The sequence below is a fragment of the Coregonus lavaretus genome, assembly GCF_964263955.1.
Source record: "Coregonus lavaretus genome assembly, chromosome: 1".
Lineage (NCBI taxonomy): Eukaryota > Metazoa > Chordata > Actinopteri > Salmoniformes > Salmonidae > Coregonus > Coregonus lavaretus.
This window is the reverse complement of record NC_139988.1, coordinates 61,047,856-61,063,435: the sequence shown is the minus strand read 5'-3', so window position 1 is coordinate 61,063,435 and position 15,580 is coordinate 61,047,856. Positions and strand designations below refer to the sequence as shown.

At 44.8% G+C, this 15,580-nt stretch overlaps 1 protein-coding gene across 2 annotated transcripts in view; it reads right to left on the bottom strand.

Moving 5' to 3' along the window:
• Positions 1-1,338: 1,338 nt before the first annotated feature.
• The window catches only part of LOC311140906 (vinculin-like), a gene marked incomplete at both ends in the record, with an annotated part of 59,976 nt that continues 45,734 nt past the window's right edge, over positions 1,339-15,580 (bottom strand). Inside the window, 10 exons of one of the 2 annotated variants that reach the window (XM_084176178.1) lie at positions 1,339-1,485; positions 6,036-6,140; positions 6,238-6,441; positions 7,376-7,549; positions 8,727-8,954; positions 9,131-9,255; positions 9,357-9,659; positions 9,860-9,968; positions 10,056-10,205; positions 10,320-10,448. In XM_084176178.1, coding sequence (XP_084032304.1) covers positions 1,339-1,485; positions 6,036-6,140; positions 6,238-6,441; positions 7,376-7,549; positions 8,727-8,954; positions 9,131-9,255; positions 9,357-9,659; positions 9,860-9,968; positions 10,056-10,205; positions 10,320-10,448 — 1,674 coding nt within the window. The remainder of the gene's footprint in view (positions 1,486-6,035; positions 6,141-6,237; positions 6,442-7,375; positions 7,550-8,726; positions 8,955-9,130; positions 9,256-9,356; positions 9,660-9,859; positions 9,969-10,055; positions 10,206-10,319; positions 10,449-15,580) is intronic. The other variant, XM_084176179.1, reaches the window with a different exon arrangement.

The following is a 15,580-nucleotide window of genomic DNA, read 5'->3' as shown; positions in this document are numbered from 1 at the left end:
AAGTCACTGAGCTCTTCAGTAAGGCCATTCTACTGCCAATGTTTGTCTACGGAGATTGCATGGCTGTGTGCTCGATTTTATACACCTGTCAGCAACGGGTGTGGCTGAAATAGCCGAACCCACTAATTTGAAGGGGTGTCCACATATTTTTGTATATATAGTGTATGTTCATATACAGTGCCGTAAAACAAAGTCTTTGGCGTTGTTTGTGACATCATGTCAAATAAAATTCAGTAAAAACACAGGAAACATCCCTTGAGCACCAACCCACACGCCAGCTTGACAGCCTCCATAAGTCAATAAATAGCATATCACTCACTTCATATCATACTAACATCATACCATCATACTAACAAAGCTGTCCCTGTGTACGTCACATGCTATTCCCTATGTAGTGCTCTACTTTTGATCAGGGCCCATAGGGCTGTGGTCAAAAGTAGTGCACTATATAGGGAATAGGGTGCCATTTAGGACGCACACATTATGTACCAGTGGTTGAAGTGGGCCAGAACTGACCGCTTCAGAGAACTAGCACCTCTCCTTTTCTACTACCTGAATATACTGTCACTACTTATAAAATACCAGCTCTAAAATACAAACCCCAACACCAGCTTTTTATTCCACTTCAAGCACTGCTGTGTAATACATATCTCCTGTTAGATAAATCTCAGAAAAAGCAATAAGATAACAAACCATAACAAACATCGGTGGTGCGCAGTAGATTGATCACCTGCTGGGTGTTGATGAATTGTGGTGATTCAGCATGTAGAATAAAATAAGCGATGTTTTGAAGCATTAGGACGACCGTCTGCTGCGCACAGCCGACGTTGGTTATGGTGTTTCCTGGCCTTAATGTCAGTGTCCTGTTAAGACCAGTGGTTCCACCACTCAGTAAACATAAAGGAGTGATACTCGGGTGGCTAAAACACTTCCAACAGTGCTGTCAGCCATTAAACAAAATTAAATATATGTAAAAATAAGAAACCCCAACAGCTCAGACTAGATAAAAAGTAAACTTCTGTGAACTCTGACATTAATTTAGAATGGGACAGGTAAAAAAGTCACCATGGTTAGAAAATAGAAAACCTCTTCATGCAAAAAAATATATACTTGGATTTTGGATAAACCCTTGAAACCCAACATCCCAAAAATATATATTAAAGCTGTCGTCCTACATAATACCATGGTAACGGATAAATTGAACTTTGGAGCTAACAACTCAAGCTTATTTAAACAGGGAAGTTGTTAGCTGTACTCTACTAACTACACATACAGAGTATGCCGTAAAACTACACCTGTTTGTGTGTGTGTGTGTGTGTGTGTTGCCACCAGTGTGTGTTACTGGTACCAGGGGGTCTTGCGTACCCAGCGCAGGGTGAAGCCTGCATCGGTGCGGATCTTGATGGAAGCAGCCTCGGCCTCTCTCACCGTCTCCTTGACTGACTGCATCAGGTTCTGGGCATTATGGACCAGCATCTCTGTAGCCTGGATGGATTGGAGGGAGAGCGAGATACAGGTTAAACACTGTAGACTTTGGGGAGCAAGGGAGTTGAAACAGGGTTGAAGATATATACAGTGCCTTCGAAAAGTATTCAGACCCCTTGACTTTTCCCACATTTTGTTAGGTTACAGCCATATTCTAAAATTGATTTAAATAAAATAAAAATATCATCAACCACACACAATACCCTATAATGACAAAACATATATTTTTTTTTAGAAATGTTTGCTAATTTATTAGAATTAAAAAACAGATGTCACATTTACATAAGTATTAAGACCCTTTACTCAATACTTTGTTGAAGCATCTTTGGCAGCGATTACAGCCTCGAGTCGTCTCGAGTATGACACTATAAGCTTGGCAGACCTGTATTTGGGGAGTTTCTTCCATTCTTCTCTGCAGATCCTCTCAAGCTCTGTCAGGTTGGATGGGGAGCATTGCTGCACAGATATTTTCAGGTCTCTCCAGAGATGTTAGATCGAGTTCAAGTCTGTGCTTTGGCTGGGCCACTCAAGGACATTCAGAGACTTGTCCCGAAGCCACTCCTGCATTGTCTTGGCTGTGTGCTTAGGATTGTTGTCCTGTTGTAAGGTGAACCTTCTCCCCAGTCTGAGGTCCTGAGCGCTCTGGAGCAGGTTTTCGTCAAGGGTCTCTCTGTACTTTGCTCCGTTCATCTTTGCCTCGATCCTGACTAGTCTCCCAGTCCCTGCCGCTGAAAAACATCCCCACAGCATGATGCTGCCACCACCATTCTTCACTGTAGGGATGGTGCCAGGTTTCCTCCACACGTGATGCTTGGCATTCAGGTCAAAGAGTTTAATCTTGGTTTCATCAGACCAGAGAATCTTGTTTCTCATGGACTGAGAGTCTTTAGGTGCCTTTTGGCAAACTCCAAGCGGGCTGTCATGTGCCTTTTACTGAGGAGTGACTTCCGTCTGGCCACTCTACCATAAAGGCCTGATTGGTGGAGTGCTGCAGAGATGGTTGTCCTTCTGGAAGGTTCTCCCATCTCCACAGAGGAACTCTAGAGCTCTGTCAGAGTGACCATTGGGTTCTTGGTCACCTCCCTGACCAAGGCCCTTCTCCCCCGATTACTCAGTTTGGCTGGGCGGCCAGCTCTAGGAAGAGTCTTGGTGGTTCCAAACTTCTTCCATTTAAGAATGATGGAGGGCACTGTGTTCTTGGGGACCTTCAATGCTGCAGAACTGTTTTGGTACCCTTCCCCAGATCTGTGCCTCGACACAATCCTCTTGGAGCTCTACGGACAATTCCTTCGACATCATGGCTTGGTTTTTGCTTTGTCATGCACTGTCAACTGTGGAACCTTACAGTTGAAGTCGGAAATGTACATACACCTTAGCCAAATACATTTAAACTCAGCTTTTCACAATTACTGACATTTAATCCTAGTAAAAAGTCCCTGTCTTAGGTCAGTTAGGATTACAACTTTATTTTAAGAATGTGAAATGTCAGAATAATAGCAGATAGAATGATTTATTTAAGCTTTTATTTATTTCATCAAATTCCCAATGGGTCAATTAGTATTTGGTAGCATTGCCTTTAAATTGTTTAACTTCAGTCAAACGTTTCGAGTAGCCTTCCACAAGCTTCCCACAATAAGTTGGGTGAATTCTGGCCCATTCCTCCTGACAGAGCTGGTGTAACTGAGTCAGGTTTGTAGGCCTCCTTGCTCGCACACACTTTTTCAGTTCTGCCCACAAATGTTCTATAGGATTGAGGTCAGGGCTTTGTGATGGCCACTCCAATACCTTGACTTTGTTGTCCTTAAGCCATTTTGCTACAACTTTGGAAGTATGCTTGGGGTCATTGTCCATTTGGAAGACCCATTTGCGACCAAGCTTTAACTTCCTGACTGATGTCTTGATATGTTGCTTCAATATACAGTGAGGGAAAAAAGTATTTGATCCCCTGCTGATTTTGTATGTTTGCCCACTGACAAAGAAATGATCAGTCTATAATTTTAATGGTAGGTTTATTTGAACAGTGAGAGACAGAATAACAACAAAAGAATCCAGAAAAACGCATGTCAAAAATGTTATAAATTGATTTGCATTTTAATGAGGGAAATAAGTATTTGACCCCCTCTCAATCAGAAAGATTTCTGGCTCCCAGGTGTCTTTTACACAGGTAACAAGCTGAGATTAGGAGCACACTCTTAAAGGGAGTGCTCCTAATCTCAGCTTGATACCTGTATAAAAGACACCTGTCCACAGACGCAATCAATCAATCAGATTCCAAACTCTCCACCATGGCCAAGACCAAAGAGTCTCCAAGGATGTCAGGGACAAGATTGTAGACCTACACAAGGCTGGAATGGGCTACAAGACCATCGCCAAGCAGCTTGGTGAGAAGGTGACAACAGTTTGTGCGATTATTCGCAAATGGAAGAAACACAAAAGACTGTCAATCTCCCTCGGCCTGGGGCTCCATACAAGATCTCACCTCGTGGAGTTGCAATGATCATGAGAACGGTGAGGAATCAGCCCAGAACTACACGGGAGGATCTTGTCAATGATCTCAAGGCAGCTGGGAACATAGTAACCAAGAAAACAGTTGGTAACACACTATGCCGTGAAGGACTGAAATCCTGCAGCGCCCGCAAGGTCCCCCTGCTCAAGAAAGCACATATACATGCCAGTCTGAAGTTTGCCAATGAACATCTGAATGATTCAGAGGAGAACTGGGTGAAAGTGTTGTGGTCAGATGAGACCAAAATCAAGCTCTTTGGCATCAACTCAACTCGCCGTGTTTGGAGGAGGAGGAATGCTGCCTATGACCCCAAGAACACCATCCCCACCATCAAACATGGAGGTGGAAACAATATGCTTTGGGGGTGTTTTTCTGCTAAGGGGACAGGACAACTTCACCGCATCAAAGGGACGATGGACGGGGCCATGTACCGTCAAATCTTGGGTGAGAACCTCCTTCCCTCAGCCAGGGCATTGAAAATGGGTCATGGATGGGTATTCCAGCATGACAATGACCCAAAACACACGGCCAAGGCAACAAAGGAGTGGCTCTAGAAGGAGAACATTAAGGTCCTGGAGTGGCTTAGCCAGTCTCCAGACCTTAATCCCATAGAAAATCTGTGGAGGGAGCTGAAGGTTTGAGTTGCCAAACGTCAGCCTCGAAACCTTAATGACTTGGAGAAGATCTGCAAAGAGGAGTGGAACAAAATCCCTCCTGAGATGTGTACAAACCTGGTGGCCAACTACAAGAAATGTCTGACCTCTGTGATTGCCAACAAGGGTTTTGCCACCAAGTACTAAGTCATGTTTTGCAGAGGGGTCAAATACTTATTTCCCTCATTAAAATGCAAATCAATTGATAACATTTTTTTTCTCTCACTGTTCAAATAAACCTACCATTAAAATTATAGACTGATCATTTCTTTGTCAGTGGGCAAACATACAAAATCAGCAGGATATCAAATACTTTTTTCCCCTCACTGTATCCACATAATTTTCCTTCCTTATGATGCCATCTATTTTGTGAAGTGCACCAGTCCCTCCTGCAGCAAAGCACCCCCACAGCATGATGCTGCCACCCCCGTGCTTCACGGTTGGGATGGTGTTCTTCGGCTTGCAAGTCCCCCCTTTTTCCTCCAAACATAACGATGGTCATTATGGCCAAACAGTTTGGAAATTGCTCCCAAGGATGAACCAGACTTGTGGAGGTCTACAATTATTTTGGCTGATTTCTTTTGATTTTCCTATGATGTCAAGCAAAGAGGCACTGAGTTTGAAGGTAGGCCTTGAAATACATCCACAGGTACACCTCCAATTGACTCAAATGATGTCAAATAGCCTATCAGAAGCTTCTAAAGCCATGACATCATTTTCTGGAATTTTCCAAGCTGTTTAAAGGCACAGTCAACTTAGTGTATGTAAACTTCTGACCCACTGGAATTGTGATACAGTGAATTATAAGTGAAATAATCTGTCTGTAAACAATTGTTGGAAAAATTACTTGTGTCATGCACAAAGTAGATGTCCTAACCGACTTGCCAAAACTATAGTTTGTTAACAAGACATTTGTGGAGTGGTTGAAAAACGTGTTTTAATTACTCCAACCTAAGTGTATGTAAACTTCCGACTTCAACTGTATATAGACAGGTGTGTGCCTTTCCAAATCATGTCCAATCAATTAAATTTACCACAGGTGGAAACATCTCAAGGATGATCAATGGAAACAGGATCCACCTGAGCTCAATTTTGAGTCTCATAGCAAAGGGTCTGAATACTTATGTAAATAAGGTATTTCTGTTTTTTATTTTTAATAAATGTGCAAACATTTCTAAAAACCTGTGTTCGCTTTGTCATTATGAGGTATTGTGTGTAGATTGCTGCAGATTTGTTTGTTTTTTAAAATCCATATTAGAATAAGGCTGTAATGTAAGAATATGTGAAAAAAGTAAAGGGGTCTGAACACTTTCCGAAGGCACTGTATATGTTTTTACAATAATTTACTGTACATATCACTCGTCTTTTTTTCTTAATTTTCTCTTTCTCACCTGTTCAGACTCCTCCTCACTGATGTTGGTTCGTCCCAGCATGGTGGCTTTGACTGTTGACAGGATCTTCAGCTGAGTACTGATGGTGGGGATACGCTCACACACCTGGACACATAAACAGTATGTTACACCCCCTGAGTGAGTGTGTGTGTGTGCGTGCAGGCACGTGTTTGTATGTGCGTGCGCATGTGTGTATGTGTACCTGCAGCAGGTTGGTTCTGATGCGTCGGTCAGTACACTGCTTGGCCACCTCTTTGGCCAGCCTGGTGACCTCATCCGAGGCTTTGGCAATGTCTTTAGCACACTGGATCATAGCCCGCTTGTTACCGCTACCGCCGCGAACCAACCGGGACATCTCAGCCATCAGCAACGCCATCCTCTTGGCCGCCGCTATGATGTCATTTCCCTGTGGAGGAAGGGGACGGGGAGATAGGGGTTAGTGTGATGGGGGAGATTGGGGGGAGGGACAATGGGAAAGAGGGGGTTAGTATAGTGGATGGGTGGGGTACTCCTTGTACTCAGTGTTTCACGTTCCACTTCTCCATGCCTCTGTGTTAATAGTCTTTCATACATTTCTGTTCTCAGACATTGATCTTCAATGGTTGACGATCATGTGTAATGAAAACAGTTTAGTCCAAAAGTTATATCGTTTTCTTGAGCTTTATTTAGAATGTTTTACAACACTGTAAAACATTCAGCGCTGATAGGTTATACCATGTGATGATGGTCAGGGGGAGGTTAATATTTATCATCAGGCAAAGCAGGAAGTGTCATCATACCAACAGCAGGCAGCCAGAAACTACATCACCCAGAAAGTATTGAGAAACTGTGATCCTTGGCTTCACAGGTTGGACAGAGGCAGAGTCAGAGCGACTGGCTCCTCCTCTAAACCACTTAGTTACCCAAGGGAGGGACTTGAGAAGCCAGTATCAGTTTATCCAGCAGGTGCAACAAAGGTGCCATTCCAACAACAATCCTCACAGGCAACCTTAACATAACCTCAACACAACATCAAGACCTCAACAACACAATGTAAACACAACTGTGTGTCAACTAAGTGTCCAGGAGTAATGCAGCAGCCACAGCTGATTGGATGTCCCCATGGTTACAGCAGGATGCAGAGCAGAGGGTTTCCATAGTAACGGTGCAGATGGGATGCAGTCAGGACGTAGTCTACACCTTTCTGAAAACTTAGTCCCAATAAGTTACAAGTTCCCATAGTAACAGTAAGTTACATGTTCCCATAGTAACAGTATGTGACTTTTCCAACAGCAGGATGCAGAGCTGGGTGCAGAGGGGATGCAGTGGCCAGTAGGGGCCTTTGGGGGCGTGTCCTATACCTTGCTGGACCACTTGCGTGCCTCCTGATGAAGTGACTGGGCTGCGGCAAGGATGGGTTGATTTACGGCATTGCCGTTTGACGGCATCATCAACAGCTCTGGCTCATAGTCATCCTCACCGTCAGTAAACTCGTCTTCATCATCTACCTCCTCTACACCCTCCTCTTCCTTAGGCTGGGGGTGGGTGGGGAGAGGAGGGGAGGGGAGTAGGAGGGATAGGGGTGAGGGAAGAGGATGGGTTAGGGAGGATAAGAGGGGTGGGGAGGCAGCATGTAGAAAGTAGGACGTTTGTATGACAGGCATTGGATGGAGAGAAGGACAAGAGGAAGTCTACAGTCAGGGGAGGAGGAGGAATGAGAGGAGGGAGGGAAAAAAGCGATACTACCACTGGGGGAGAAGGGAAAGAAGAGAGAGAGGAGAAGAGGCAGACAGTTCTATCAGGGAGGAGAGAGGAGGGGAAGAAAGAGTTGGGCTAGGCAGGTAGCAATGAGGAGAGCTGGGGCAGGGTGGCAGGGAGAGAGGGAGTCAGCCTGGGCTACAGTGTTCATTTAGATACAGGTACAGACAGGTACAAAAGTATTGAAGAGTTGTTTCAATGTTGTGTAGTTGACAGAATCCAAACCAATATTGACTCTGACAGAGGAGCGAGAATTGTGTTTTTGTCCAGACTCTGTAAGACTGTTCTGTTCTAGTCCTCCTGTTTAGGGTTAAAAAATTCCGGGAACTTTCCCAAAATTCCCAGGTTTTCCAGAAATCCTGGTTGGAAGATTCCCGAAATCAGAAAGTTAAGGGAATTTTGCAACCCTACTCTTGTTGGAAGGTTAGTTTGGAGACACAGCATGCAGACACCTTTCTCAGATGACAGTTTCCAGTTTTCGTCTGAAATTGGAATCAGCTCCCAGATCTCCATATTTCAGCAACACAGACGTGTTGGAGAAATCCCTTTATTGCACAACTCAGAGTAGAGACACACAGGACATCAGAGAACCGCCTCTGTCATACCCAACCCCTCCACATGTCTCCTATTTGTCATAACCAACCCTTCCTCTGTAGAGCATAATACAGTAGTTGCAGTAAAACCCTGTACTAAACCCTGTATAATCACATTACCACTGGTAATAAGATTACATTACCACTGGTACTAAGACTGCATTACCACAGTAATACCACTGGTAGGGCCTACTAGCACAGCTAAACCCTATACAGTAGGTCTACTTCTGTCTGGGAAATGCATGAATGCTGATTGCATGAACACTAGCACTAACACACACTCACACACACTAGCACATACTTACAGCTGCACTAAAGCTAATGGCTAGCACCCTAACACTAGAGCAGTGAATGTATGTACAGTGTGTGTGTGTGTGTGTGTGCTGACCTTGCTGGACCACTTGCGTGCCTCGTCGTGTAGTTGCCTAGCAGCCACCATCATGGGCTCACTGAGCAGCTCTCCTGCCTTCTGCTCTGGAAAGTCTTCATCTCGGTCTCTCTCTTTCTCCTCTGGAGGTGGGGGGCGGGGTGGGGGCACCTCTCCCTCTGGTAGGGGGGGCTTAGGGGGGGCCTGCTCCTGATCACTCACCTGGAGGGGACAGACAGACACACGGACAGACAGAAAGACTGTTGGATGGACGGAGAGATGAGGCATGAAGTCAGAAAGCATTGTTTTTCTTGTTTTAATTATCAATGTCTGATGCTGAAACAGTTCAAGAGTCTAACTGTGTAACACTGCGTCTGTGTGTGTGTGTTTGTACTCACGTGTAGCTTGTCTAGGTCTGGGGGTGGAGGGGGGAAGTCTGGTTCCGGGGGGCTGAAGGCTTCTCTGACCTTCCCAACAGCAGCCAGAATTCTGAGGCAAGAATCTAAAAAGGCCTTCTGGAGGGCTGAGTGGGAGAAGTAGGGGCATGAATTACAGTCAAATTCTGTACATACAAGCGGTAGAAACAAGGCATATATGTGTGCATGTGTGCGTGCGTGTAAGTACCTGGGTCCTGTATATTTCCGGCCACAGCCTTAGCGTCTATAACCATAGGTGATATAGTGTGGCTGAGTATATCTGATGCACGTTTCACTGCTTTTCTGAACCTTGGGTCCTCTGAGTTCTCCACCTCTCTCTTCGCCACCAGTAGTACGCGATTGGCTCGCCGAGCTATGCTGGTCGCCCCGGCAACTAGCATCTGCGGTTGTACATTCGCCATGGCGACACGACACTTATCGATGTCCTTCTTGATTGCTTCCTCAGACGCATCCAGCAGAGACTTGGTGTCTATGGCTTCATCCACCAGACCTGCACACACACGCATGCAAGCACACAGACAGACACATATGCACGCACACAGACACACACACACACAAAGAGGCATGAGGAAGAGTGAAACATACAGTACACAGCCTTCAGAAACCTTTGGGTGTGTGTCCACGTGCGTGTGTGTGTGGTTGCATATGCATGCATGCATGTGTGTGTGTGTGTGTCTGTGTGTGTGTTACCAGTGAGTTTCTCTACATTGTCGATCCACTGGTTCTTCATGGTGTCAAAGTGTTCGTAGGCCGCCTGGTTACCTGGGTTCTTCAACAGGATGCGAGCTGCGGAGGTCACCTGAACACACACAAACACACACACACTCATAATCAACATCATTGTTGTGTCTGTCTAAAGTCTAAGTCCCTGGGGACACACACGTACCTGTGGAGTGAGTTCTCTAGTGTGTTTAACAGTAGCCTGTATTCCCTCAACTGTGTTCTTATTGGCTGATCCCACGGCCGCCGCCTTCTCCGCTGTTGCGCCCAGGCGACCCGCATGGGCCTCAAAGTTACCAGCACGCTCATCAAACACCTGCAACACACACACACAAATTAGCCTAAACAAACACTGACCGTAACGCAACACAACATTATAGATAGATAGGAAATATACTGCCAGACAGACAGAAAGACAGACAGACAGTACCTCCTCTCTGTGCGGGGCCTCTGGGGGGGCAGTCGCAGACACGGCCAGTAGTTTAATGGGGGTGGTGGTGTCACTGAACACATCGGATACTTCCTGGGTCATCACCTCCTGCATACGACCCTTCAAGTCCTGACAGACATACATTATGGATATTTATATCAGTACATGTTTTATATGTCTTTTGTAGAAATAGAGAATGATGACAGAATTTTTTTTAAACAAGGTCATTCTTGACCAGCAGGAGGAGCCCTTGATCAAGTTATACGTGTGTGTGTGTGTGTGTGTGTGTGTGTGTGTATATGTGTATATGTGTATATGTGTAAGTACAGAGATGGTATATGTGTAAGTGCAGAGATGGGCAGTATTTTTGTTTCATGTATTTAAAGTACATTATTTTTTTCAATTATTATTTTGTCATTTGTATTTGAATGGCCTGAAAAAAATCAACATGTAATTTGTAACAAGAGACTTCAGAGAATGGTAGCCTATTTAGTATTTTCAAAATGCTCAAAATACTTTCAAAATAACAATATCAAAAGCAGTTCACAATTTTGTGGCACCCTATCACCTCAAATTTGCTGACTTGGTATCAGAAGTCTTATGGCGTTATTGTGTGACGCCATGTGAGGGGTTGGTGGATGAGTGGAGGAGCTTGAAAGAAAGTTGAAGCACAAGGATACACTTCCAGAGTGAGAATAATGCAGTGAATTTGGTCCAAAAGGGGAAAGTGAATTTGACTTTGAAAGCAAAAGCACTATGTTATTGCCTATGCCACACTATCAGTACACTCACTCTCATTCGGGAAGTGAGTTCCATGCCTTGAGTTTCTTGCACAGTATCGAATTTCTGACACCAATGCTGCAAATTTGGAGTATTAGGGGGCCACAAAGCTCTGAAGACTAACACTATGAACTGTGCCAATTGTCTGGGCTATTGGTGTTAGCCAAGGGTCATAAGTAATGTAAATGTTTTATAATTCATTTAAGGAGGCAAATGTATTTTCTGTATTTTGAAAATACAAAATACACATATTTTAATTAAATAAATGTTTTGGCACCAGTGTTGTAGTTTATTTTGATACATCAGGGTATTTGGTATTTTGTAACAAGATACATGTTAATCAAATCAAATCTTATTTGTCACATGCGCAATACACCTTACAGTAAAATGCTTACTTACAAGCCCTTAACCAACAATGCAGTTTTAAGAAAAAGAAGTGTTAAATAATAATAATAATAATAATAATAATAATAATAATAACAACAACAAATAATTAAAAAGCAGCAGTAAAATAACAGTAGCGAGGCTATATACAGATTCAATGTGTGGGGGCACAGGTTAGTTGAGGTAATTGAGGTAATATGTACGTAGAGTTAAAGTGACTATGCATAGATAATAAACAGAGAGTAGCAGCAGCGTAAAAGAGGAGGGGGGGGCAATGCAAATAGTCTGGGTAGCCATTTGATTAGCTGTTCAGGAGTCTTATGGCTTGGAGGTAGAAGCTGTTAAGCAGCCTTTTGGACCTAGACTTGGCGCTCCGGTACCGCTTGCCGTGCGGTAGCAGAGAGAACAGTCTATGACTAGGATGGCTGGAGTCTTTGACAATTTTTAGGGCCTTCCTCTGACACCTCCTGGTATAGAGGTCCTGGATGGCAGGAAGCTTGACCCCAGTGATGTACTGGGCCGTACGCACTACCCTCTGTAGTGACTTGCGGTTGGAGGCCGAGCAGTTGCCATACCAGGCAGTGATGCAACCAGTCAGGATGCTCTCGATGGTGCAGCTGTAGAACTTTTTGAGGATCTGAGGACACATGCCAAATCTTTTCAGTCTCCTGAAGGGGAATAGGCTTTGTCGTGCCCTCTTCACGACTGTCTTGGTGTGTTTGGACCATGATAGTTTATTGGTGATGTGCACACCAAGGAACTTGAAGCTCTCAACCTGCTCCACTACAGCCCGTCGATGAGAATGGGGGCGTACTCAGTCCTCCTTTTCCTGTAGTCCACAATCATCTCCTTTGTCTTGATCACGTTGAGAGAGAGGTTGTTATCCTGGCACCACACGGCCAGGTCTCTGACCTCCTCCCTATAGGCTGTCTCACCGTTCTCAATGATCAGGCCTACCACTGTTGTGTCGTCTGCAAACTTAATGATGGTGTTGGAGTCGTACCTGGCCATGCAGTCATGGGTGAACAGGGAGTACAGGAGGGAACTGAGCACGCACCCCTGAGGGGCCCCCATGTTGAGGATCAGTGTGGCAGATGTGTTCTTACCTACACTTACTGCCTGGGGGCGGCCTGTCAGGATTTTCAGGATCCAGTTGCAGAGGGAGGTGTTTAGTCCCAGGGTCCTTAGCTTAGTGATGAGCTTTAAGGGCACTATGGTGTTGAACGCTGAGCTGTAGTCAATGAATAGCATTCTCATGTAGGTGTTCCTTTTGTCCAGGTGGGAAAAGGCAGTGTGGAGTGCAATAGAGATTGCATCATCTGTGGATCTGTTGGGTCGGTATGCAAATTGGAGTGGGTCTAGGGTTTCTGGGATAATGGTGTTGATGTGAGCCATGACCAGCCTTTCAAAGCACTTCATGGCTACAGACATGAGTGCTACGGGTCTGTAGTCATTTAGGCAGGTTACCTTAGTGTTCTTGGGCACAGGGACTATGGTGGTCTGCTTGAAACATGTTGGTATTACAGACTCAGTCAGGGACAGGTTGAAAATTTCAGTGAAGACACTTGCCAGTTGGTCAGCGCATGCTCGGAGTACACGTCCTGGTAATCCGTCTGGCTCTGCGGCCTTGTGAATGTTGACCTGTTTAAAGGTCTTACTCACATCGGCTACAGAGAGCGTGATCATACAGTAAACCCGGAACAGCTGATGATCTCAGTGCGGATGTTGCCTGTAATCCATGGCTTCTGGTTGGGGTACGCATGGACACTGTGGGGATGACGTCATCGATACACTTATTGATGAAGCCAGTGACTGATGTGGTGTACTCCTCAATGCCATCGGAATAATCCCGGAACATATTCCAGTCTGTGCTAGCAAAACAGTCCTGTAGCTTCGCATCTGCGTCATCTGACCACTCCCTTATTGACCGAGTCACTGGTGCTTCCTGCTTTAGTTTTTGCTTGTAAGCAGGAATCAGGAGGATAGAATTATGGTCAGGCGAGGGAGAGCTTTGTACGCATCTCTGTCTGTAGAGTAAAGGTGATCTAGAGTTTTCTTTCCTCTGGTTGCACATTTAACATGCTGGTAACACGTTTCCCTGCATTAAAGTCCCCGGCAACTAGGAGCGCCGCCTCTGGATGAGCGTTTTCCTGTTTGCTTATGGCCTTACACAGCTCATTGAGTGCGGTCTTAGTGCCAGCATCGGTTTGTGGTGGTAAATAGACAGCTACGAAAAATATTGATGAAAACTCTCTAGGTAAATAGTGTGGTCTACAGCTTATCATGAGATACTCTACCTCAGGCGAGCAAAACCTCGAGGCTTCCTTGATATTAGATTTCGTGCACCAGCAGTTGTTTACAAATATACACAGACCGCCACCCCATGTCTTACCAGAGGCCACTGTTCAATCTTGCCGATGCAGCGTAAACCCCGCCAGCTGATTGTTATCCATGTCGTCGTTCAGCCACGACTCGATGAAACATAAGATATTACCGTTTTTAATGTCCCGTTGGTAGGATATTCGTGATCGTAGCTTGTCTATTTTGTTATCCAATGATATTACGTTGGCTAATAGGACTGATGCTAGAGGCAGATTACCCACTCGCCGTAGGATCCTTACAAGGCACCCTGACCTACGTCCCCGATATCTCTGTCTCTTTCTCCTGCGAATGACGGGATTTGGGCCTTGTCGGGTGTCTGAAGTAAATCCTTCTCGTCCGACTGGTTAAAGAAAAAATCTTCATCCAGTACGAGGTGAGTAATCTCTGTCCTGATATCCAGAAGCTCTTTTCAGTCATAAGAGACGGTGGCCGAAACATTATGTACAAAATAAGTTACAAATAATGCAAAAAAACACACACAATAGCACAATTGGTTAGGAGCCCGTAAAACGGCAGCCATCTCCTCCGGCGCCACTATAGCCAAAATAAAGGAAACACCAACATAAAGTGTCTGACCACACCGCTCACGTGTTGATTTTGTCCACCCATACCAGACGCGATCAGGACACGGAGGTTGAAATATCAAAACAAACTCTGAACCAACTATTTTAATTTGGGGACAGGTCGAAAAGCATTTAACATTTATGGCAATTTAGCTAGCTAGCTTGCTGTTGCTCGCTAATTTGTCCTGGGATATAAACATTGGGTTGTTATTTTACCTGAAATGCACAAGGTCCTCTACTCCTACAATAAATCCACAGATAAAATAGTTTGTTTCTAGTAATCTCTCCTCTTCAGGCTTCTTCTTCTTCTTTGGACTTTATATGGCGGTTGGCAACCAACTTTAAGGTGCATTACCACCACACTCTGGACTGGAGTGTGGACCTCAATTCATCTTTCAATCACCCACGTGAGTATATGCTCCTAAAAACCAATGAGGAGATGGGAGAGGCGGGACTTGCAGCGTGTCAAGCATCACAAATAGAACCAACTTCTATTTTAGCGCCTGGCTATGCAGACGCTTGTTGACGCGCACAAGCAATGATTGAATAACATGCGGGCGGTGTGGTCAGCATGTTAATAGGGCGTTGGGCCGCCGCTAGAACAGCTTCAATGTGCCTTGTCTGGACCTCTATTGGAGGGATGCAACACCATTCTTCCACAAGAAATGCAATAATTTGGTGTTTTGTTGATTGTGGTGGAAAAAGCTGTCTCAAGTGCCACTCCAGAATCTCCCATAAGTGTTCAATTGGTTTGGGATCTGGTGACTGAGACACACACCCACACACACACACACACACAAACAAACACTTTAAAACACACTATGCTCCTTTGAGACTCCTCTTTCAAAGTCACTGAGATCTCTTCTTCTAGCCATGGTAGCCAACATAATGGGCAACTGAACATTTTATACATGACCCTAGGCATGATGGGATGTTAATTGCTTCATTAACTCAGGAACCACACCTGTGTGGAAGCACCTGCTTTCAATGTACTTTGTATCCCTCATTTACTCAAGTGTTTCCTTTATTTTGGAAGTTACAGTGGCTTGCGAATGTATTTAAAATGGATTATTTTTTTTGGGGGGGGGGTTGTATCATTTGATTTACACAACATGCCTACCACTTTCAACATGCCTACCACTTTGAAGATGC